The sequence below is a fragment of the Gymnoscopelus braueri genome (assembly GCF_963280865.1).
Source record: "Gymnoscopelus braueri genome assembly, chromosome: 11".
NCBI lineage: Eukaryota > Metazoa > Chordata > Actinopteri > Myctophiformes > Myctophidae > Gymnoscopelus > Gymnoscopelus braueri.
Window position 1 is genome coordinate 21,541,689 of NC_137613.1, and position 26,410 is coordinate 21,568,098.

At 40.7% G+C, this 26,410-nt stretch overlaps 2 protein-coding genes across 2 annotated transcripts; one reads left to right on the forward strand and one right to left on the reverse strand.

Annotated features, from left to right (window-relative positions):
* The first annotated feature begins 552 nt into the window (after window positions 1–552).
* Window positions 553–15,133, forward strand: eppk1 (epiplakin 1). The gene is made up of 2 exons (XM_080442136.1): window positions 553–684; window positions 6,174–15,133. The coding sequence occupies exon 2, from the start codon at window positions 6,180–6,182 to the stop codon at window positions 14,682–14,684; it is 8,505 nt and encodes a 2,834-aa protein (XP_080298262.1). The 5' UTR covers window positions 553–684; window positions 6,174–6,179; the 3' UTR covers window positions 14,685–15,133.
* Window positions 15,134–15,396: 263 nt separating this feature from the next.
* fbxl6 (F-box and leucine-rich repeat protein 6) lies at window positions 15,397–23,247 on the reverse strand. The gene is made up of 11 exons (XM_080442151.1): window positions 23,114–23,247; window positions 22,459–22,587; window positions 21,046–21,487; window positions 20,388–20,546; window positions 20,205–20,268; window positions 19,638–19,769; window positions 19,150–19,257; window positions 18,912–19,022; window positions 17,454–17,685; window positions 16,805–17,048; window positions 15,397–16,532 (listed from the first exon to the last, which is right to left on the reverse strand). The coding sequence occupies exons 2-11, from the start codon at window positions 22,523–22,525 to the stop codon at window positions 16,403–16,405; spliced, it is 1,689 nt and encodes a 562-aa protein (XP_080298277.1). The 5' UTR covers window positions 22,526–22,587; window positions 23,114–23,247; the 3' UTR covers window positions 15,397–16,402.
* Between the last annotated feature and the right edge of the window lie 3,163 nt (window positions 23,248–26,410).

Here is a 26,410-nt window from a genome sequence, read left to right on the forward strand (position 1 = left end):
GACAATGCTCCCCCATACCCGTTTATTTACACTGTGTACTGTACTGTACATTGCAAAGGATCATTTGTATCGCTAAATGACAGTGGGGGCTTAAGAAGAGGCCCTTGTTCTGTTTGCACAGAATCATCTTAAGTAGTGGCTGGCGTGAACACACAATGAGTAACATGTACTGTGTCCTGCCCCTAGCAAAGTAAGCATTTTACATAAAAACAGGACAAATTATTTAAATGCTTGTGTTGACCTGTATATCTGCACAGTGCACCTTGTCTAAGGAACCGTTTACCTTTTGTACACAGAGATGCTCAAATTGATTGCAGATATTGTTTAATATTAAAGACAATGGACTTGGCCAGAGGAAATCCAGAGGAATTCCTGGCATTCAGGGTTCAAGAGAGAGAGAGAGGGAGAGGGAGAGGAGAGAGAGAGAGAGAGAGAGAGAGAGAGAGAGAGAGAGAGAGAGAGAACCCTGCCAGTATCACTCTTTTATTTTTGGAGAAGAGGAGGTCTTTCCATCATGGAAAGGGAGGTGCCTCACAGCTGGAACTTTATATGAAGCAGGATCCGTGTGTTTTACCTCTGAGCTGTTAGGAAGTTCCTGAACACTCTGAGACCACAAGCTCTGTGGACAGACTGTTCATTCAGTCACTCACTACTCCTGTAGTTTGTGAATTCCTGTACACTCAGGTAAGTCAAGGCTTCTTTCTATGAGAAAAGAAAATGTCATGTTGTATGGAGCTGAGCTTTTCTTTGTTTTTTTTCACTCATGCTCTAATAACATCACAGGAAAGTTCATGTAGCCTACTCATTTCTATCACAAATTCAGTTTTTCTGTCCATGTTTAACTGCTGTTTAGCTTTCAGTGAGAGGTGTGGTAGTTTTGAAACAGAACAGACTGGTAGATACCACATGTGAAGAAATAACATTACGTATCCTGCACTGTGGGTCAACTCCCTCCTGATAAATGTGAAAGTAAACATTCCTGACAGATTACCTTTAACCTTCTATCAACTTTAACCAAAATGTGTTCTATTCAAAGTAGACTTATTAAAGCATACACGTATATCAAACCAGGGACTAAAGAGGCATTCAACAACTGTATAGTGTGTCTAGATCAATTTAACAGCTGCCTGCAGACTGTACATTATGCAGTAATTAGTAGCCTGTAGATATTGTCTGCCACTGTTGGTTCATAAACTGAGATTATGTAACATTCAAATGGAAATGTCATTGGCTCATTTTTTCCTTTCACAGCCACTTGGTTTATAGGCAAGTTAAGTTTTGTATAGCACATTTCAACAACAAGGCAATTCAAAGTGTTTTACACAAAACATTAAATGCCAAAATAAACACGGACTTTTGAATACAATTAAAAGTTTAAGAGTTAAAATAAGAGTAAGCTCAAATAAAACAGATACCACTACATACAGTAACTATGCCAGGTACTGTATGTTTGTACCTTGTTCATGTAGCCTATCCCTCATGACAGTTAACACAAATGATAGAAGGGAGGATGTTAGGAATAACAAAGACGTGATAACTTTACAACTACACATTAAGATAAGAGAATGGGTTCAGATGCTTTTCTATCATAAAATCTTATCATTCAAACGGTTTTGTATCTGTGCCTTTGGGAGATCATAACTGAACTAGACAGACAGTGTGATAGGTGTGACCTACAATTGCAGTAACGCACAATGTTGTATTCTGGTTTAGTAACAATGTTATTGTCATGTAATGAAAAATACATTGTACAATAACTCCAGACCAACATACTGCTATAATGTTGCCTGCTAAAATGTCATATTCTTGTATCTGATTATTGTACAGTATATTAAGGTGTTGCTGACATCATTTTCTAAGTTCTAACCACAATTACTATGGGACTTTGATGTTAGTATATACCACAGTGGCCTTTGAAGCAGTGCACAGTAATAAGTACATGCAAAATGCCAGCCTTCTCTTTCAAGGAACACAATGTTATGAGGGTCAAATTAATTCAGAGTAAGTGTGTGTTCTCACATGAAGGCTACATAACAAAAATCACACTGGAAACCCTACACTAGCACTTTCATGCAACGGGTAGTGTCTGGTTAAGAACTGTACGTACAGTAGGTACTGTACTTAAAACCTATTTAGTGGTCACTGAGGTGATGACGTTGGCACTCTTATTCGTCTGTTGGATGTAGAGGAATTCAACTTATGGGGGGAAGGGGGTACCAATGATTTTGGATGCACCGCTTATCAGTGGCGTGTCCATGGGGCGGCCTGGACAAGGCACAGGTGCCACCCATTGTCCTAAACTATGATTGGCTATCTGCCCAGTCAGAGATGGGTAAACCGTACTTTCGTTTATAGGTGCAATTAAACCTGAGAGTACCTTTATATAAGAGAACCTTTATATTACATTTGTATGGTGCCATACTGCTGTTGTTTTTGGTGGGTTTATTTATCATTTTAATTCAACTTTTAGACCTGTTGTAACCTAAACGTTGTTTGTTATACCTTTCAATCCGGGAGCCACCTCTGTGTCTCGTTAGTTGTTGCTATCCATATAGCAAAATATTTTTTTATTTATTTGAACGTTCTCAGGTCTAAATGGGAACACAGGAATGTAAGACACTGCACGTTAGTAGTAGATATGGGTAGTGGAGACTGAAATGCTAAATTAATGCTATTTTGAGTTTTTGTGTGTGTGTGTGTGTGTGTGTGTGTGTGTGTGTGTGTGTGTGTGTGTGTGTGTGTGTGTGTGTGTGTGTGTGTGTGTGTGTGTGCATAAGTGCGTGTGTGTATGTGCACTTCATGCATAAGTCAGTGCCCCACTTGAGCCAACCCCGTCCAAAAAGTGTGGAGACTGCTTTGCAGTTTGTGTTGTGAGTGACTGCAGATTACTGTGCCAAAGGGGATGAGGGATGATGTGAGAATACACTGGATGGCTGTGAAGGGGAATTATAACCCCTTTTTGTATCTCTCTGAGGAAATACAGCCATTGTTGTGCTTTGCTGATTAGGTCGTTTGCATGAGTATTTCATTTGAAGGAGTTATTGATGAGTTCCAAGGAATTTGAAGGGATGGTCGTCAATGTGAACAGAGGGTTTTTTTTTCTTCAGTTGCCAGAAGTCTATGATTATTTCCTTGGTTTTGGCTGAGTTGAGCAGAAGGTCGATTGACTCTCTGGGTGACCTCAGTGCGGTACTGGGTCTTGTTTTTGTTGGTGATGAGTCCAGTTATTGTAGTGTTGTCTGCATATTTGAATATGTTCACAGTACTGTGAACAGAGCTGTGACAAGTCTTCTTCCGGGTATCGAGGGACATCAGCGCTTAGACTCAGAGACAGACCAATTTCTAGACGGCTCACCACCCTACAGAGCCACGCTGTAAAAATTACAATAGAAAGGCACAATATACTGTACTTGACAAACATTTTAGGTAATTATTAATCCAGACAGAAGAAACAATAAATAATTATAGTAGTGTATGTGATTATTAAAAACCAGTCCTATTTTAAGCTGTAAATGTGTTTGCCTGAATGACAAGAAAGGTGCAGACATGAAGCACAATATGTTTCAAGTAATGTTCAACATAGTTTACGATAGTCAAATATTTGCAAAGCAGGCATCAATCATATCACCTTATACAGCACATACATTTACTGTAACTATAGGCAATTCCTGATGTTAACTGCTGTTGACATTACTGTGCCTACAGGTTTTCAGTGTAATCACTGAGATGGATACAGTAGATAAGCATTGGGATTAGCAATGGGATTGTGGTGGCAGGAATATAGATTACTTCCATGTGTTACATTGCATAAACTGTAGAGGATGTTTGTCCACCACTTTACCATAATGACATTAACAGTGTAAGATGTAGAAGTTAATTAATTCAATTTGAGTTCATATATTATTTACACAGTTAATCATTTGCATCTACCTCTGTGGTTTTTCTCACATTTACCTTCCTCTACCTTAGAAGTCCTTCTATGCCTCTCTGCTTGGCTAGTTCAGCCTTCCTGCCGTTTCTCCGCAGTGATCCACCACATATCGAACAAAAGCAATGGGAGAATAATTTTAACAAATGCGTTCATGACACCCACAATTAAACATATTAATGAATCAACTAATTATTGGATGATGGCAAGATTTGTGCCTCATGTGGCAAAGCCTTTCATTGACAAAATCCCCACAGCAGTATGCTGTTCTCACCAGGGCCTACAGCAGTTTCATCTAGATGGTATCACAAAGTATGTGAATGTTCTTTTTGTCCTCCACACCCTTTTTGTAAGGGGGAGTACATTTATTACATTTACACCCTCTGCTTCTACAGAAGTTGATGATGTCATCTGATGTGACACAAAAGTCTTGGCACTGGCAAGTACAGTAGGCTAGAATGTTCCTGCAGTAACTGAACTACCAATGGGCTGTATTCCAGTTATTTGCATGCACATGAATTGGTGTGGTTGTTTTATAGCATTAGCAGCAGTCTCTAGGTCTTTTTATACATTTATTTTAATGCTAAATAATAATGTGATCGCTTGTCCATTTTCTGCTGCATAGAAAGTAGACTTTTTTTTTTATGCATAGTGGGGAGATCCCAAACAGAAAATAAGTGTGAAAATAACTGATACCTTTAAGGCTGAAAGATTTCTATTTAAGGTTTGGTGTCTCTTCCATACAATAGGATTATGTTGTTGCTTAACCACTTAAGCCTTGTTGTCATATGATGAATAGTGATGTGACGCGTTGTGAGCTTGTAGATCTGCTATTTTCTAATTTTTTATAGGTAAATGGTGCATTTTTTCCCCCCATTTATAGGGATGCCAGTTTTAAAGTGTTAAATGTCTAATTGTTTTACTAAGATCAGCAGTGTTAGGTATGTATGTAATGGTGTGACACCATCTGTTAATCAGGTGGTAAAGGCAAAGTAGTAGCCCAACTGTGTGTTTGTCTTTCAAATTGAAGGTGTTTATTGGTCTTGCACTCATGTTACAGTGCATCTTGAAGTTCCTGTTTCAGATTAGTTTCTTGGCATGCTAAAGAAAACAGTTTGTGAAACATTTATAATGGACTTTAACTGGCATTTAATTTGTAGTCTTTGCCAGGACTCGTTGACCGGGCCAGAATCGCGCAACAACGGCTGATAAGTCTATTGAGAACCGGTTTGACAGCGAAACTGGTTTTCTGATGGCCACTCATTAACAATTCGGCCGAATTTGAAAACAAAGACGACTTATTGAGAGCTGCTAATGTTGTTTGTTGATTATTTATTTTTTTCTCCTGGCGGATCTTGCCCCACAGACCGGGCCGTGGCCTCGTTGGCCCCAATGACCGTACGCCTCTGTTAGGGGGTGGGGGGTTGGGCGATGGAGAGAGTAATTTTCTTTGACAAAAGCAAAACATTCAACTTTGCTAGTGGGGGGGGGGGGGGGGGGCAAGACAACAGGTCACACAGGACCGTTTTTGTTTTTTGTATGTATGTATGGCTCTGAAATAGGCTAGCCGTCAATGAGAAGGTCTGTGTGTTTGTGTGTGTGTGTGTGTGTGTGTGTGTGTGTGTGTGTGTGTGTGTGTGTGTGTGTGTGTGTGTGTGTGTCTCTCTGTCTGTCTGTCTGTCTGTCTGTCTGTCTGTCTGTCTGCACTGTCTGCACTGTCTGTCTGTCTGTCTGTCTGTCTGGTTCTAATCTTGCAAACCTCTGGACCGATCAGCACCAAACTTTGCATGTACGCTTCTCAAGTCTGAGGTCCACGATTATTATTAGGATTTAGCTTAAAAAGATTAATAAATACATTAATTGTGTATATGAATCGTAGCAGTAGTTATGTTCTAGAACAAATCACGAACATGGTTATTATTGATGACAAAAAAAATTCTTATTAATTGTTGATCATCTCTACTAAAAACACCTAATGCAGTGTTTCTCAAACCTTGGAATTTCAAGGAACCCCAGAACTCTCAGAGTATACAAATGTATACTCTCAGAGTTACAAACCTGTAAGGGTCCATTTGGAACCCCCTTAAGGAATCCTGAGGGTCCCTAGACCCCACTTTGAGAACCACTGACCTAATGGATAAACAAATGATATGCATTGTAACTTGTAAATGGAAAATGAAACTTGATTTACATATACGACTATGAACTGAACTGAAGACTTAAATGTACTTTTTGGGGGTTTTAGGACAAGATGGACGCCACCGCTCAGATGGCATCAAAAGAGAAGAAGTTTAAAGGATTGAGGAAGCAGGTCTCAGCCAGTGATCTGTATGAATCAAAAATTATCTCAAAAGAGCTCTTCACACAGATTATAGGAGGTGAAGTAACTGATGAGAATATTAACAGAATGGAATCAATTCAGAAGTACCTTGGGGCCACCAACTGCATTGCAGGTGTAAGGGTTGAGTCCACGAAAAATGTCATGAGCATCTATGAAGCAAAGCAGAAAGGTATTCTGCCACCAGGTACATCTCTGGTTCTCCTGGAGGCCCAAGCTGCCACCGGCTTTATCATAGACCCTGTAAAAAACGAGAAACTCTCTGTAGAAGAGGCTATAGAAAAAGGGGTGGTTGGCAATGAGTGGAAAATAAAACTGCTTTCTGCTGAAAGGGCAGTGACCGGATACAAAGATCCCTACACAGGAGACACCATCTCCCTGTTTCAGGCCTTACAAAAGGATCTCATTGTCAAGGATCATGGTATCCGCCTCCTTGAAGCACAAATTGCCACAGGGGGCATCATTGATCCAGTGTACAGCCACCGAGTACCCGTTGAGGTGGCTTACAAAAGAGGGTATTTTGATGAGGCAATGAACCAAATTCTTAATGACCCTGATGATGACACCAAGGGCTTTTTTGATCCTAACACACATGAGAACCTCACCTATCTGCAGCTGATGGAGAGATGTGTTAGAGATCCTCTTACTGAACTCAGCTTGCTGGTCGTTGTAAAGAAGGGAGAATTTTACTTCTTCATTGATGAGGGAACCAAGCTCATTATGAAATCTACAACAACCACGAAATATCCGGGTGGAAAATACCAGGGAGAGACTGTGTCTTTGTGGGATCTGATTTACTCCAAATACATCACAGAGGAGAAGAGGAGAGAGCTTGTACAACAGTACAAGTCTGGAAACATCACAATTGAACGTTTCTTGGAGATCGTTCTGACAATCATTCATTGTCGTGGTCAACAGCAGACCACGACAACCTCAAATGTTGCAGTGGTCAAACAACAAAAACATGTAACCAAATCAGAAAGCCACACAACCAAAACCACTTGTATTACCACTACGACTACAGAGACAGCTAAAACTGGCTTCCATGGCATAAGAAAGGATGTGACTGCCCAGGAACTCCTTCAATCAAAAATCATTGATGAGCACCTCTACAAAGATCTCAATGCAGGAAAAATCACAGCGAGTGAAGTGAGTGAAATGGACTCAGTCCGCAAGTACCTAGAAGGAACCAACAGCATTGCAGGAGTGTATGTGCAGTCCACTCAACAGACCATGAGCATCTATGAAGCCAAGTCCAAAAGCCTTCTCACACCAGGTACTTCTCTGGTTCTCCTGGAGGCCCAAGCTGCCACTGGCTTCATCATCGACCCAGTCAAAAACAACAAACTCTCAGTGGAAGAAGCTGCAGCGCAAGGCGTGATTGGCAATGAGTGGAAAAAGAAATTACTTTCTGCAGAGAGGGCAGTAACAGGATATAAAGATCCCTACACAGGAGACATCATCTCCCTGTTTCAGGCCTTACAAAAGGATCTCATTGTCAAGGATCATGGCATCCGCCTCCTTGAAGCGCAAATTGCCACAGGGGGCATCATTGACCCGGTGCACAGCCATCGAGTACCAGTAGAAGTTGCTTATGAAAGGGGCTACTTTGATGAGGAAATGAACCAGATTCTGAATGACCCTGATGATGACACCAAGGGCTTTTTTGATCCCAACACGCAAGAGAACCTCACCTATCTGCAGCTGGTGGAGAGATGTGTCAGAGATCCCATAACTGGCCTCAGTTTGCTGGTCGTTGTCAAGAAGGGAGAGCTTTACTTCTTTGTTGACGAGGAAACCAAACTCCTGATGAAATCTACAACAACTACTAAAGCAGGTGGCAAATACCAAGGACAGACTGTGTCTTTGTGGGATCTGCTTTACTCCAAATACATCACTGAGGGGAAGAGGAGAGAAATTGTGCAACAGTACAAGTCTGGAACCATCACGATTGAAAATGTCTTGCAGATCACACTGACAATCATTCAACAGCAGGCCATGACAACCTCAGAAGTTTCAGTGGTCAAACAACAAAAGCCTGTGCCCAAATTAGAAAGCAGCACAACCAAAACCACTTTTAGCACCACAACAACTACAGAGACAGCTAGCTTCCATGGAATAAGGAAGGATGTGACTGCCCAGGAACTCCTTCAATCAAAAATCATTGATGAGCACCTCTACAAAGATCTCAATGCAGGAAAAATCACAGCGAGTGAAGTGAGTGAAATGGACTCAGTCCGCAAGTACCTAGAAGGAACCAACAGCATTGCAGGAGTGTATGTGCAGTCCACTCAACAGACCATGAGCATCTATGAAGCCAAGTCCAAAAGCCTTCTCACACCAGGTACTTCTCTGGTTCTCCTGGAGGCCCAAGCTGCCACCGGCTTCATCATCGACCCAGTCAAAAACAACAAACTCTCAGTGGAAGAAGCTGCAGCGCAAGGCGTGATTGGCAATGAGTGGAAAAAGAAATTACTTTCTGCAGAGAGGGCAGTAACAGGATATAAAGATCCCTACACAGGAGACATCATCTCCCTGTTTCAGGCCTTACAAAAGGATCTCATTGTCAAGGATCATGGCATCCGCCTCCTTGAAGCGCAAATTGCCACAGGGGGCATCATTGACCCGGTGCACAGCCATCGAGTACCAGTAGAAGTTGCTTATGAAAGGGGCTACTTTGATGAGGAAATGAACCAGATTCTGAATGACCCTGATGATGACACCAAGGGCTTTTTTGATCCCAACACGCAAGAGAACCTCACCTATCTGCAGCTGGTGGAGAGATGTGTCAGAGATCCCATAACTGGCCTCAGTTTGCTGGTCGTTGTCAAGAAGGGAGAGCTTTACTTCTTTGTTGACGAGGAAACCAAACTCCTGATGAAATCTACAACAACTACTAAAGCAGGTGGCAAATACCAAGGACAGACTGTGTCTTTGTGGGATCTGCTTTACTCCAAATACATCACTGAGGAGAAGAGGAGAGAACTTGTGCAACAGTACAAGTCTGGAACCATCACGATTGAAAATGTCTTGCAGATCACACTGACAATCATTCAACAGCAGGCCATGACAAACTCAGAAGTGTCAGTGGTCAAACAACAAAAGCCTGTGCCCAAATTAGAAAGCAGCACAACCAAAACCACTTTTAGCACCACAACAACTACAGAGACAGCTAGCTTCCATGGAATAAGGAAGGATGTGACTGCCCAGGAACTCCTTCAATCAAAAATCATTGATGAGCACCTCTACAAAGATCTCAATGCAGGAAAAATCACAGCGAGTGAAGTGAGTGAAATGGACTCAGTCCGCAAGTACCTAGAAGGAACCAACAGCATTGCAGGAGTGTATGTGCAGTCCACTCAACAGACCATGAGCATCTATGAAGCCAAGTCCAAAAGCCTTCTCACACCAGGTACTTCTCTGGTTCTCCTGGAGGCCCAAGCTGCCACCGGCTTCATCATCGACCCAGTCAAAAACAACAAACTCTCAGTGGAAGAAGCTGCAGCGCAAGGCGTGATTGGCAATGAGTGGAAAAAGAAATTACTTTCTGCAGAGAGGGCAGTAACAGGATATAAAGATCCCTACACAGGAGACATCATCTCCCTGTTTCAGGCCTTACAAAAGGATCTCATTGTCAAGGATCATGGCATCCGCCTCCTTGAAGCGCAAATTGCCACAGGGGGCATCATTGACCCGGTGCACAGCCATCGAGTACCAGTAGAAGTTGCTTATGAAAGGGGCTACTTTGATGAGGAAATGAACCAGATTCTGAATGACCCTGATGATGACACCAAGGGCTTTTTTGATCCCAACACGCAAGAGAACCTCACCTATCTGCAGCTGGTGGAGAGATGTGTCAGAGATCCCATAACTGGCCTCAGTTTGCTGGTCGTTGTCAAGAAGGGAGAGCTTTACTTCTTTGTTGACGAGGAAACCAAACTCCTGATGAAATCTACAACAACTACTAAAGCAGGTGGCAAATACCAAGGACAGACTGTGTCTTTGTGGGATCTGCTTTACTCCAAATACATCACTGAGGAGAAGAGGAGAGAACTTGTGCAACAGTACAAGTCTGGAACCATCACGATTGAAAATGTCTTGCAGATCACACTGACAATCATTCAACAGCAGGCCATGACAAACTCAGAAGTGTCAGTGGTCAAACAACAAAAGCCTGTGCCCAAATTAGAAAGCAGCACAACCAAAACCACTTTTAGCACCACAACAACTACAGAGACAGCTAGCTTCCATGGAATAAGGAAGGATGTGACTGCCCAGGAACTCCTTCAATCAAAAATCATTGATGAGCACCTCTACAAAGATCTCAATGCAGGAAAAATCACAGCGAGTGAAGTGAGTCAAATGGACTCAGTCCGCAAGTACCTAGAAGGAACCAACAGCATTGCAGGAGTGTATGTGCAGTCCACTCAACAGACCATGAGCATCTATGAAGCCAAGTCCAAAAGCCTTCTCACACCAGGTACTTCTTTGGTTCTCCTGGAGGCCCAAGCTGCCACCGGCTTCATCATCGACCCAGTCAAAAACAACAAACTCTCAGTGGAAGAAGCTGCAGCGCAAGGCGTGATTGGCAATGAGTGGAAAAAGAAATTACTTTCTGCAGAGAGGGCAGTAACAGGATATAAAGATCCCTACACAGGAGACACCATCTCCCTGTTTCAGGCCTTACAAAAGGATCTCATTGTCAAGGATCATGGCATCCGCCTCCTTGAAGCGCAAATTGCCACAGGGGGCATCATTGACCCGGTGCACAGCCATCGAGTACCAGTAGAAGTTGCTTATGAAAGGGGCTACTTTGATGAGGAAATGAACCAGATTCTGAATGACCCTGATGATGACACCAAGGGCTTTTTTGATCCCAACACGCAAGAGAACCTCACCTATCTGCAGCTGGTGGAGAGATGTGTCAGAGATCCCATAACTGGCCTCAGTTTGCTGGTCGTTGTCAAGAAGGGAGAGCTTTACTTCTTTGTTGACGAGGAAACCAAACTCCTGATGAAATCTACAACAACTACTAAAGCAGGTGGCAAATACCAAGGACAGACTGTGTCTTTGTGGGATCTGCTTTACTCCAAATACATCACTGAGGAGAAGAGGAGAGAACTTGTGCAACAGTACAAGTCTGGAACCATCACGATTGAAAATGTCTTGCAGATCACACTGACAATCATTCAACAGCAGGCCATGACAACCTCAGAAGTTTCAGTGGTCAAACAACAAAAGCCTGTGCCCAAATTAGAAAGCAGCACAACCAAAACCACTTTTACCACCACTACAACTACAGAGACAGCTAGCTTCCATGGAATAAGGAAGGATGTGACTGCCCAGGAACTCCTTCAATCAAAAATCATTGATGAGCACCTCTACAAAGATCTCAATGCAGGAAAAATCACAGCGAGTGAAGTGAGTCAAATGGACTCAGTCCGCAAGTACCTAGAAGGAACCAACAGCATTGCAGGAGTGTATGTGCAGTCCACTCAACAGACCATGAGCATCTATGAAGCCAAGTCCAAAAGCCTTCTCACACCAGGTACTTCTTTGGTTCTCCTGGAGGCCCAAGCTGCCACCGGCTTCATCATCGACCCAGTCAAAAACAACAAACTCTCAGTGGAAGAAGCTGCAGCGCAAGGCGTGATTGGCAATGAGTGGAAAAAGAAATTACTTTCTGCAGAGAGGGCAGTAACAGGATATAAAGATCCCTACACAGGAGACACCATCTCCCTGTTTCAGGCCTTACAAAAGGATCTCATTGTCAAGGATCATGGCATCCGCCTCCTTGAAGCGCAAATTGCCACAGGGGGCATCATTGACCCGGTGCACAGCCATCGAGTACCAGTAGAAGTTGCTTATGAAAGGGGCTACTTTGATGAGGAAATGAACCAGATTCTGAATGACCCTGATGATGACACCAAGGGCTTTTTTGATCCCAACACGCAAGAGAACCTCACCTATCTGCAGCTGGTGGAGAGATGTGTCAGAGATCCCATAACTGGCCTCAGTTTGCTGGTCGTTGTCAAGAAGGGAGAGCTTTACTTCTTTGTTGACGAGGAAACCAAACTCCTGATGAAATCTACAACAACTACTAAAGCAGGTGGCAAATACCAAGGACAGACTGTGTCTTTGTGGGATCTGCTTTACTCCAAATACATCACTGAGGAGAAGAGGAGAGAACTTGTGCAACAGTACAAGTCTGGAACCATCACGATTGAAAATGTCTTGCAGATCACACTGACAATCATTCAACAGCAGGCCATGACAACCTCAGAAGTTTCAGTGGTCAAACAACAAAAGCCTGTGCCCAAATTAGAAAGCAGCACAACCAAAACCACTTTTACCACCACTACAACTACAGAGACAGCTAGCTTCCATGGAATAAGGAAGGATGTGACTGCCCAGGAACTCCTTCAATCAAAAATCATTGATGATCACCTCTACAAAGATCTCAATGCAGGAAAAATCACAGCGAGTGAAGTGAGTCAAATGGACTCAGTCCGCAAGTACCTAGAAGGAACCAACAGCATTGCAGGAGTGTATGTGCAGTCCACTCAACAGACCATGAGCATCTATGAAGCCAAGTCCAAAAGCCTTCTCACACCAGGTACTTCTCTGGTTCTCCTGGAGGCCCAAGCTGCCACCGGCTTCATCATCGACCCAGTCAAAAACAACAAACTCTCAGTGGAAGAAGCTGCAGCGCAAGGCGTGATTGGCAATGAGTGGAAAAAGAAATTACTTTCTGCAGAGAGGGCAGTAACAGGATATAAAGATCCCTACACAGGAGACACCATCTCCCTGTTTCAGGCCTTACAAAAGGATCTCATTGTCAAGGATCATGGCATCCGCCTCCTTGAAGCGCAAATTGCCACAGGGGGCATCATTGACCCGGTGCACAGCCATCGAGTACCAGTAGAAGTTGCTTATGAAAGGGGCTACTTTGATGAGGAAATGAACCAGATTCTGAATGACCCTGATGATGACACCAAGGGCTTTTTTGATCCCAACACGCAAGAGAACCTCACCTATCTGCAGCTGGTGGAGAGATGTGTCAGAGATCCCATAACTGGCCTCAGTTTGCTGGTCGTTGTCAAGAAGGGAGAGCTTTACTTCTTTGTTGACGAGGAAACCAAACTCCTGATGAAATCTACAACAACTACTAAAGCAGGTGGCAAATACCAAGGACAGACTGTGTCTTTGTGGGATCTGCTTTACTCCAAATACATCACTGAGGGGAAGAGGAGAGAAATTGTGCAACAGTACAAGTCTGGAACCATCACGATTGAAAATGTCTTGCAGATCACACTGACAATCATTCAACAGCAGGCCATGACAACCTCAGAAGTTTCAGTGGTCAAACAACAAAAGCCTGTGCCCAAATTAGAAAGCAGCACAACCAAAACCACTTTTAGCACCACTACAACTACAGAGACAGCTAGCTTCCATGGAATAAGGAAGGATGTGACTGCCCAGGAACTCCTTCAATCAAAAATCATTGATGAGCACCTCTACAAAGATCTCAATGCAGGAAAAATCACAGCGAGTGAAGTGAGTCAAATGGACTCAGTCCGCAAGTACCTAGAAGGAACCAACAGCATTGCAGGAGTGTATGTGCAGTCCACTCAACAGACCATGAGCATCTATGAAGCCAAGTCCAAAAGCCTTCTCACACCAGGTACTTCTCTGGTTCTCCTGGAGGCCCAAGCTGCCACCGGCTTCATCATCGACCCAGTCAACAACAACAAACTCTCAGTGGAAGAAGCTGCAGCGCAAGGCGTGATTGGCAATGAGTGGAAAAATAAATTACTTTCTGCAGAGAGGGCAGTAACAGGATATAAAGATCCCTACACAGGAGACACCATCTCCCTGTTTCAGGCCTTACAAAAGGATCTCATTGTCAAGGATCATGGCATCCGCCTCCTTGAAGCGCAAATTGCCACAGGGGGCATCATTGACCCGGTGCACAGCCATCGAGTACCAGTAGAAGTTGCTTATGAAAGGGGCTACTTTGATGAGGAAATGAACCAGATTCTGAATGACCCTGATGATGACACCAAGGGCTTTTTTGATCCCAACACGCAAGAGAACCTCACCTATCTGCAGCTGGTGGAGAGATGTGTCAGAGATCCCATAACTGGCCTCAGTTTGCTGGTCGTTGTCAAGAAGGGAGAGCTTTACTTCTTTGTTGACGAGGAAACCAAACTCCTGATGAAATCTACAACAACTACTAAAGCAGGTGGCAAATACCAAGGACAGACTGTGTCTTTGTGGGATCTGCTTTACTCCAAATACATCACTGAGGGGAAGAGGAGAGAACTTGTGCAACAGTACAAGTCTGGAACCATCACGATTGAAAATGTCTTGCAGATCATACTGACAATCATTCAACAGCAAACCATGACAACCTAATAGGTTGTTGTGGTCAAACAACTACACCTCAACCTGTAACCAAATAGTAACACAACAACAAAATCAGCAGTAGATCCTGAATTACTCTAATGATGTCACCAAGGGCTCTGTTGATCCCAACACACAAGAGAAACAATCTGCAGTCGCTGGAAACGTGCATCAGAGATTATTTTTTCAACAGACAAGAGTTGAACGCAAACTGTCTACTTTAAACCTGTCCCCTTTCTCCGCTTTCTTCAATGGTTAAATTAGTAGTTGTAGAGTAATTATATCATCACATGCAAATTCATGTTTAACCGTTTTTGTTTCACTCTCTTAGAATTAGTGGGTACATATTTTCATCTTTTGAAGTTAGTCTCATACAATGTAGTGTCATCAAATATATTTCAGTTTCAACTCATCTGTTGTAAATCAATTAAAAAATAAAAGCAATAACAAAATATTCAAAATTGTTTGTGGTTTCTTTGAAAGAATTTACTATAATTTCAAGCTAATACGTATTTCAACTTAAAGTAGCCATATTAAAAGGTAGGGTAAGTGATTTTCTTTGATAAAATTAAGTGTTAAATAGCTCTATTCTGATAGTACTCATTGAGGTCTCTCCAGCTATTTATTAAACAGAAATTAATTTTCAGGTCAGGATACCAATTTTATTCAATCAGGATAGAGAACTCAGTCAGGATACAGATTAAACAAGTGAAATTGGATACAAAGAAATGGACAAAATTGGTACTGGAGCACTGCAAAAATGAAGCTGTTAAATGGGTACACTCCTGATTGGCTGAAATGTTGTCACCTACCTGAAAATGTATTTTCTGTATATTAAAGAGCTGGAAAGACAGGGTAACCTCTGTTACTGAACAAACGCTCTATAACAATGATTACAAAAAAAGATGTTGACCCTTCTGTTCAATGCAAATATTATATACAGTATAACTTGAGAATTCAAATAACCATCAAATTCCAAGCATTTTGGCAGTGGATAATTTGTTGGGCAATCAAACTTTCATAGCATGAAATTAACCCCAAATTCTCACATTTTATTTAGTATCACATTGGTCATCAGCGTTAGAAAGATTTTTTTCAAGTTCATGGTATAATTTAACAAAGGATCTGTAATGTAAAGTTACTGTGAATTTGAATATCATTTGAAACAAATCAAACATATTTAGAAATTAAATATACTTCCTGGTGTAAATTTATTGAATGCAGACTGAATGGTTTACAGTATGTTATATAATCAGATGTCCAAGATTGCCATACACCAGCTACTTGCCAACTAGCCTACATGTCTCTATTGTTGCTGGGTGCTGAAGTTCTAACACTAGGAGTAGGTGTAACCCTTCAAAAGTATAAAAAGTTTTTTTTTCTGGGTCATATCATTCACCAATGCATTGAAATAAATGTCATCACGTTGGAGAAACAAAATATTCTGTATGCCAAATCTAGGTACAACGATCTTGTGTATTTTGTCTGTGTCCATAAAGACTCACTTTAAAGCTGCACAATGTAACTTTCCTTTTCTACCCTGGATTTGCCGCTTTAAGTATAACATGTCCAGGTTTAGTCTTGATGATATAAGAGATTATTGGTTTTCGGGTTTCAAGCCACGTGGAACAGCTTCTATCTTCAGTGAAGTGAATTGTACAAAAATAAAAAAAATCTGGTCATTAAAAAAATGTTTAAAGAGTTTTTCTGGACCCCAAGTAATATAACAACTATTCCAATTTATCCATCAGCTGGTGGATGTCTTCCTGTCCACGGTAAACCCTCTTTAGTCCTCTTGGAAAATAACGGCAGGAAGACAAGTTGAGGTAGTTGAGAGCAGTAGACTGGCAAATGACTAACCTGGAAAAAGTACAAAAACATAGAATACTCTTAGAATTGCAAAAATTGGTAAAAAATGCCACATTTCTACAGAATTGAAAAAATTATATTGAGGTTGATTATCTAAAAAAAAGAAAATACATTTTGTTTTACAGCACAGCACACACACAAAATGTGCAGATCAGGTGGATTCTTACATGTAGTTGTAAGTCTATCCTTAAACCCCTAGATGTCCCTAAACCGCAGGTAGAACAATTCAACATCCTGTAAATGTTGGTCCATAGTTCACCTACCTAAGGGCATTCGGTGTGATCCTTGTCCCACAGAGATGTAATGAGCGCAAGGAGTCTGACTTTGCTGTCTGAGCGAGGTGGCTCATTGCGACCTCTAGGTCCTCCTCTGTGAAGAGGTGATTTGTGATATCCAGCTCCTTCAAGGTCCCACTCCATTTTTCCATCAGCATGTGAAGGCCCTTCTTGGGTGACGGCAATGCCACTTTGTTATTGAAATATTGTCCCCAGAACAGACACTCAAGTTCTTAAGAAGAAAAAATAATTAACTTCATTATTTGTTATCACACAAGTTTGTTAATGGAGATGACACAATGATTCTGAGGTTAAAACATTCAAAATATTCTCCTTAAATTTGTACTGTATGTAACATTTGTACTGTATTACTATCATAAAAGAACATTTTGAAACAATCTTCACAACTGAAGTGTACCACATGCCTCAAGTAGCCCGTTTTGAAACATTTTGTCAATGACAGACTGCCTTGTGTTGACATGCAACCTCTAGTACTTTGCTGTTACCCTTTTTTGTGCCATATGTATCAACAAACTAATTATGAGAAAAAAAAAAGATCAGAGCAAGGTTTTGGGCCATACAGTATCTAAAGGCTTCATACTTGAATTGAACTCATCAATCTTAAATTATAGCTCACCAACACAGGGTAACTCGGCAAGGCCAACAGGCGTGATTCGAGTACAGCCCCGCACATCCAGAACCCGAAGTTTAGGAGAGCCAAAGAGTATGTCCCTCAGGTCTTTGTCAGTCATGCAGGAAATTGAGGTTGTGGCCATGCACAGCTCCTCCAGTAACGGGAAGCCTGCCATAGAATTTGGTCCACATCGCATCACTTTGGGCATGGGTATGACGTTCAGCATCCGGAATGTCTGAACAGAACCAGAGTCAAAATCTTAGCCATGGGTGTTCAACCGGGGGCCCTCAAGAGTTGCAACAGGGGGGGGGGGGGGGGATTTGTGTAATTGTTGTTGTTTTCTTCCCATCCCCAAAAGTGTATAAGTGTGAAAATACACATTAACACAAGTTCAACATATTAAAGAAAATATGTAAACAGACAAACAAAAAATGTCATTTAGTTTGCACAAGACTGATAGTGCTATCAAAGGATGAAGTCATCAAAGCAACAGCATCATTTGGAGGCAACCCGTAGTCACTTAAAAGAAGATCCTGTGGAATACTTCTAAGCTAGTCTCAAATCTCAACGTCGAGATAATCAGGTAAATATGTTGAGCTAGCTTTGAAAGCCTCTCATAAACTTGCATGGAAGACATGGAAAAACACAGTTTTATACAATATCTGTAGTGGGGGTTCCTGTTTTGTCTTTCTCTCTCTCTCAGCTAAGGGGTCCTTGGCCTGAGACACATTGAAGACCCCTGGTCTAATACAAGGCAAGTGCAATAATTGTTTTGTTTGTTAATACTGTATGTTGGTGATAGTAAATGTACATTTAAAAGGTAGGGTAAGTGATTTGCGTTGGTTAAAATAATTGTTAAATAGCTCTATATTCTGATAGTACTCATTGCTATAGAGTGTTTGTTCAGTATTAGGATTCTCCTTGTCTCTCAACCTCTTTATTAAACAGAAAATGCATTTTCGTTTCAGTTTCAGTTTCATTTCCAATTTTATCCAACCAGGACAGAGAACTCAATCAGGATACAGATTAAACAAGTGAAATTGGAAGTGATGACACTAAGAAATGAGCAGGCAAAATTGGAACTGGAACACTATACAAATTAAGCTTAAAAATGGGTACTTTCTACTGATTGGCTGAGATTTTGACACCTACCGAAAAATGTATTTTCTGTTTATTAAAGAGGTGGAGAGACGGGGAGACATCTGTTACTGAAAAAACACTATATAGCAATGATTACTATCAGAATATAGTATTTTAACCTTTTAACAAAATACTTTTTGTTTTAACCAAAAAATATCACTTACCCTACCTTTAAATAAAATAATGATTTGGGGATTGTTTTTAATATTTATTCATTTATCTGTTCTTTCTTCAATTTTTCCGTTAATTTTTTGAAAAACACTTTTAACCTGGCATCCCTAATCTGGGCAAGTCATTATAGGCAAAATGTTTCGCTTTTACCTTCAGCTTAGGACATCCACTTTGTAGACCTTGAATGTAGATGGGAAGTTGACAATATCCACTGTCGAGCTTTGTACTGATCTCAAGCAATTCTAAATCCGGACAGCTTCTCTGAAAAAAAAGAAAAGAAAATAAAGAAAAAATATATATGGTGTGTGTGTGTGTGTGTATTAAGTTAATTGTGCTCTTTGGAACTCATTGCATGAAGTAAATATAGATTAAAAAATAGAAGGCTTACAGAAATAACAGCAAGAATTCTGTCATTCTTGGATCCATGGGTGAACAGGAGCTGTCTGATTTGGCTGCCATGTGTTTCCAAGAAGATAACAAGACCTTCCACCTGAAACTACATAACAGCATATATTGCAGTTGAGAAAAATATGCATATGCATGATAGGAAATTACCATAATCATGTGGCGGCAATAAACTGTTTGAGTTCTGCAGTAGAAAACACAGAAAGCTTTCTGCAGTCTCAACCTTTGGGCCATCTCTAGGTTGTGATTTCTAACAGCTACAGTACTGTATGTGTCTCATAAAGCTCCCCATCTTATTTTCACCATTAAGCACAGGGTATGATTATACTGAATACTAATAAGTAAAGGAAATTTTGTTTAAAATAATGAGTAAATACTAAGAAATACATGATGAGCCATGTGTAGTAGTAATAATAATAAATTATATGAAATTGTCATTATCAATTCTCATTGATACGGTGTATACAGTACCTCTGAATACTGCACATTTATGCTATCCAGAGACCGGCTGTGTGCACTGAGGCTCTGGAAGGTCTTCTCTGTCACACCATTGCAATATGAGAGTTTCAGGGAGCGTAGATTTGGACAGAACTGGGACACAACCTATTGGGTTGAACAAATAGCACGTGAAACACAATATTTCAGAAAAACACATAAGATATACAGAGTGGAGTTTCCACCCCAAGTCTGTTATTTTCCAATATCAGGATACATTGGACTGCATTGTTTTGCATATACTGTACAGTACAGTACCATGGCCTATATTAAAATTGCCTAATGGGTGGGCGGACCACGGCCATTGGAGGCCACGACAGGGACTAGAGGTTCCGCCGAACCTCTAGTTGAGAAAAATAGTAAATAAAAGCTACTGTTTGTTTAACATACCATGAGCAAAGATTTAGAACAGTGGTTAAACTGTTTACTGGGACTATGTTTGAGGTGTCTCAATATACAATATTAATGGACAACAGACAATCAGAAACAAATACTTTCTGTGGCCACCTGTATACTACAATATATAAATTATATTTGACTTACTTCAACAGCATAGTCCACATTCTTTTTCCAGTGACAAAGGGAGAAGTCTCTTAGCTGGGAGAATCTAGTCAACAGTGATAATATAAGATAGGTAATTTGATTTTCAAATCATATTCAAGTTCAGCAAATTGTTATACTACTTTGTATTTGACTTTGTATAATAATGATAACATGGACATGGACCTGTTTTGTGCCAGCCAGTTTAGAGTGTCCTTAATTTTCAGCACCGTTTTAGGCAACTGTGTCTTCCCAGGATCCAGCCAGCAGTACCCCACAGTCACACTGCGCCACAGCACAGGACTGGATGCAGCAGTATTCCATAGATGGCACACTCTGGCCATCCTTTTTCAGGAGGAAACAGAGGAGAAATTAAGATCTAATTCACAATAGCGCCATCAACACTGTCAAGTATGCTCATACAGTATTCAAACATGCACTCTCGGTTAAGTTGTTGTCCATTTCAAAAGGGTAGAAGGTTAAAAATGTTGAGTGCTGTCCCCACAGAGTTGAATAATTGATTAATCCCTATGACTACCAGTCAAATAATTATTAATTTAGTCGAGGATAACCCTAACATTTAAGTGACAACAAGCACCTAGATGTATCAAATTAAAAGCCAGAATCAACATCACTTCATTCTTACTTAGTAGGAATTTGTCTACCGGTAGGTTCGATTTGTGCATGGACATGATATCACACTGATACATAAACAGGGTCAACAAGGCTTAACATGGTGTTAGGGCTTGTTGTCCCTGTTTAAGTTGTTGCACATGGTAGATACTTTACTAGCAGTAAAGTAATAATCACTCTACACCGTATGTAGTGCCTGTAAGTGTGTTACCTGCAAAGAAATGGTACCGCACCATCTTGGACGATAACCATCTGAAAGATTTTGATTAGCACCTCCTCAGGAAGACCGTCTGCCCATCTATTGTCTGTGCCAAAGTCTGGGTGATGCACCAGAACCTGTTCTTCTACCGTCTTACTCTCTGGTGGTTTAGTCTTAGCAGGGAATGTTTTCTTCCTCTTAATTTGACCGGCCTTTGCTTTGCCCTTAGCAGGCTTCTTTTTTCTGCTTATTTTCTTCTTCGGACGCCAGGTTAGATTATCATACTGGCCTGTGTTGGATATTACCAGGAGCATATCCTCTCCCTCTTGAACGGTGTACCCAAGCCTGGCAGGTCGGCTGACCTGGGCCCTCTTTTTTTTCTTTGGCTTTGCACGTGCAGGCACATTGGACTTCCTCTTCAAAGATGGCTTCTTTGCAGTGGACCCACCTACAGCTGGGAGATTCAAAACACAATATTTATGGACCAAATGCCAATATTTGGCATGGCTCCATATTGTTACAGTTTCTCCAAATTTCCTTAACTCACACAAGTCAGCAATGTACCAACATGTTTGTTTAAATGACTGAAAACTGACTTCTCAAAAGATTAAAGGTGAAGCAACAAAGACAGATTTCGGTGAATTATTCACATTGACACGATTGAAAGATTTCAAGATTTTTTATATCCATATCTTAATATTGAAATTTTCACTTATAATTATTTTCTCTTTTTACCCCTTTTTCTCCAACAATCGTTATGCCAATTATTTCCTCCCCCACACACATTTGTGTGTTGTCACTGCTGATGCGTCCTACCGACTCACCTGCCAGTGAGGAGCCCCCACCGGGAGGATGTAGACTAGAGCCTCCTCCCACCAAACACTACCTGCTGACAGGTGCCACCCCAGCCCGTAGGATTACGTGCAGTGATATCACCCTTCCCACCCGGCTTCCGTTCCTCGAACACGGGCCAATTGTGTTCATATAGACGCTCGACAAACTTTACCACTGGGCCACCCGAGCGCAAACGTTTCAATCATTGTTTAAATTATATTTAAACCCATCAAAAAAGTTTGGAAATTTGTTTTCTGTTGTTACTTTACTAGCAGTAGAAACATTGTTTTAATTCATATTATTTTTTAATTGTGTCTTAAAATGATTGTTTCCTTTGCTTGATGTTTTGTGTAAAGCACATTGAATTGCCTTGCTGTTGAAATGTGCTATACAAATACTTGCCTAACATGGAAAGCCGTTCCATGTCCCCTTACAATCATGTCTCATTTGAATTGATCATCCATGTGTGAGATGACGAGCAGTACAGACGATTGTGTGGAGGTTCAAGATTATGGGGGATAAATGTAATATTGATAAATCGATCTATATATTTGCCAGCCCATGACGCACCTTTTTCCTGGTTTGACTTACCTAAGGTACTTGATGTAGCATCACCAGTTCCCTCACTGGAACCTTGAGCTACAACTTCGGAGTCCATATTTAGGCAATGCCCAGTTCAAAGACAAATAGACAACAGCAGCAGCCTTGACTCGTCCACATCTAATAAATATGAAACATAAAATAAACAAGTATTGTATTGTAATCTAGTTCAGTGGTTCTCAAACTTAAAAATGTCAAGCACCCCCCCTTAACTCTGACAGTATACAAATGGAACCGAATGGACCAGTTATAGGGTCCATTTGGTTCTATTTAGTGTACTTTCAGAGTTACAGTCAGAGTTGCAGACTTGGGAGGGTCATATTGAAATTGGAACCCCCTCAAGGAACCCACTTTATTCAGACCCCCATCAGGGGATGGCGGTCTGAATAAAATAATGTGTGGAACAACGTCGTCAGACACTAATTTGCATAAGAGGACTGTTCAAAGCATATTTTCCTTTCAATGTTATTTTGCAGCACGCTGGTCCACTTTAAGAATGAAAACTGAGTAACTTCATACTAATTTCTCTGTACGCAGAATGATACTGTTTTTATTCCATTCATTGTTTTTAGTGTGTCTGACCATTGGGCTGCGGCTGCCTATATCCGTAATACGGGTTTGTTTTATATGAAATTCCAAATCTTACCTGAAGGAATACACACTATATTCTCAATATCCAGTTTTCGGAACTTGTGTTTTTTATTTCAGTATTTCAGGATGTTTCATGGCCTTAATGTGCGACATTATTATTCACATGTTGTCCTGGCTCTGCTAAAAACAAACAAAGCGCTAACAACTTCCTTCTTCTTCTTCTTCTTTTGTGTTTTTTGGCAGTTGGCAACCATTTAAGGAGCATTACCGCCACCAGCTGGACTGGATTGTGAACTGGACATGTACAGTAAACCATCTTCCAGCCCACCGCCCTCTCAGTACCAACCTGCTTTTGGATATTGTACATGTGTCTTCCAACCTCCCCCTCATCCCAGTATTCCTGCCACACTGACTGTGTATAAGCCCTGATCATTGGTTTGATTTCACTCTTACTTAATGGTACCTTCATGTCTATCTGTCTAAATCTTAGTGTTTGTTTGGCCAGGCTGTCTGCATGCTCATTTCCCTCCACACCAGCATGAGCTGGGACCCACAGGAATTGTGTTGTTATTCCTTTCTTTTCTACTCTAAACAAAATCATATATATTTCATTTATAAGGTCCATTCGGCATGCAGATCTCCCTGATCTTACGCTCTCTAATCAATGCTGAAAAGCTATCCGACGCTATGACTGTGTTGTTTATTTATTTTTCTTCTATCCATCGTAAGGCTATGATTATCGCCACCAACTCTGTTGTATATACAGACACATGGTATGTTAGTCTTCTCCTAATATTTACCTTGCTTACTGGGATGTGCACAGCTGACCCTGCACATCCTGATACAGGGTCTTTGGAGCCATCTGTATATAAGAACACTGAGTCTGGATACTGCTGCTCACAATATGTCTGGACTGTGTACCCCACTGGAGTAAACTTTGGCTTGCTCTTTATTTCCTGATGTACCCCAAGGTCAACACACGGCCATGTAAATAGCCAGGGAGGTATGGGAGGGATTGTCACTGTAAACTGTACTCCAGTTCATTTAGCCCTATACTTCCTGCCTTTGCATTACCAATCCACACAAAACTCATGCAGTTCGATTCATGCTCCCAGCAATCCACTAACACACTCTTTGTAGGATGTATGTTACTCTGCCCCTGGAGGTTAACCCAATATGCCAGCATTAACTTCACTCTCCTCATCCTTAATGGCATTTCTCCCATTTCCACCTGCATGGCTGACACTGGTGAGCTTTTTACAGACAAGCACAGTGGTGTTAAAATGACTCACATTTTTTATTAAGTAAAAGTACCAATACTGCAATGTAAAAATACTCTGTTCCGGTATTTAAAATGTACTTGAGTAGAAGTGCAAAAGTATTGGCATCAAAATATACTTAAAGTACCAAAAGTAGAAGTACTCATTATGCAGAATGTCCCATTTCACCAGACCAGTTCAATACAAATCTTTTGAAAATAGCAGATCTACAACCTCACAATGCGTAGATCGGCTATTTTCAAATAGCCGTAAAGTGGCTAATGCATGTTTGTAATAATAATAATAATCAAAATCTACAAAGTAACTATAACTAAAGTTTTCAAATAATTGTAGTGGAGTAAAAGTAAAAGTAAAAGTCCGGAATTCAAAATTGACTTAAGTAAAAGTACACAAGTTTCAAAATATATTTAAAGTACAAAGGTAAAAGTACTCATTATGCAGAATGTCCCATTTCACAGTTTTTCAATTGTATAAAAAATATTTTGAAAATAGCAGATCTACAAGAGATACTGGTCACTTCTTATAAATACCTGGGCATTTGGCTAGATGCCAAGCTCTCATTTAAGGTTCATATCGAGAACCTAATCAAAAAATTAAGAGGACATATAGGTTTCCTCTATAGAAACAAGTCCTGGTTTTCTTTTTCCAGAAGAAAGACTATAATTCAATCTGTAATAATGTCTGTTTTTGACTATGGGGATATATTGTATATGCATGCTTCACTCTCCACACTGAAGCCTCTTGAAGCAGTCTACCACAGTGCCCTGAGTTTTATTACTGGCGATGATTATCTCACCCATCACTGTATTTTATATGATAAAGTGGGTTGGCCATCTCTCGCAGTGCGTAGAGAGCAACATTGTATTTTATTTATTTATAAGGCCTTGTGTGGAAAGCTTCCTTTGTACCTATCCTCGCTTCTGAAACCAAAGGTTACTGGTCATGCAACACGTTCACAAACCCACATTAGATATACCAGTCCTCGTAAGAGCAGTGAACAAGGAAAGACTGCTTTCATGTATTATGCTCCACACAAATGGAACAAACTTCAGGATTCTCTGAAACTGGTGCGATTGGTCTCAATTGAGACATTTAGGGTGCTTCTCGAGGACACACTACATAGTGACTGCACCTGCTTCATGTAACTCTATGTTTATTTGCATCTGTGACACTGTGATTCAAATGTTTGTTATTGTTTTTCATTATGTATGTATTGTATTTTATATAGGGCTGAATTGTGGTTAATATGTTTTGTAATAATCAAAATCTACAAAGTAACTAGTAACTAGTAAAAGTACAAAATTTGCCTCTGAGATGTAGTGGGGTAGAAGTAAAAGTATTGAAAATTGGAAATACTCCGGTCCGGTAAAGTAAAAAATAAATCAAAATTGTACTTAAGTACAGTACTTGAGTAAATTGACTTAGTTACTTTCCACCACTGACGACTACAGTATATATATATATATATATATATATATATATATATATATATATATATATATATATATATATATATATAACCAGTAAAATCACATTGAGACCATATATCGTAGAACTAGTGCACCCCCCCGCCTTACTATTCTCAAAATATAATTTAAGTATGGTGTGAAATACTTTTATTTTTAACTCTATGGAAATAATCCAGTGACCACATGTACATACTCCGGTACAGTAGGCGGCAGTATGTAACCAACCTGCCACCTCAACACCACTGTTGCCATGTCGGCTTATTATAAGCGACTTTGGGCTTCTTTTTCTGTAAAGTCGCTTGTGAAAATTGGTAGTTGCGGGTTGCGGTTTTTTGGACTTGTTTCTGAAGTGTACTTGCTTATTTGGGCTTGCTTCCAAATGTTGTAATTATTATTTAAACCAGTGGTTCTCAAATATTTTTATGAAAATGTTTTGTGCTAGGGAGAATTTGTGTTGTTAGAATGTAAAAAAAAAAATCCACATATTATTGCAAGAGTTTTTGAAAATTGCCGATGTTTAAAGTGCTCATGTGGCCTAGTTGCTTCTTTTGGGCTTGTTTGCCTAGACCTGGTTGCTTATTTCTCTCCCAAAATATGGCAACA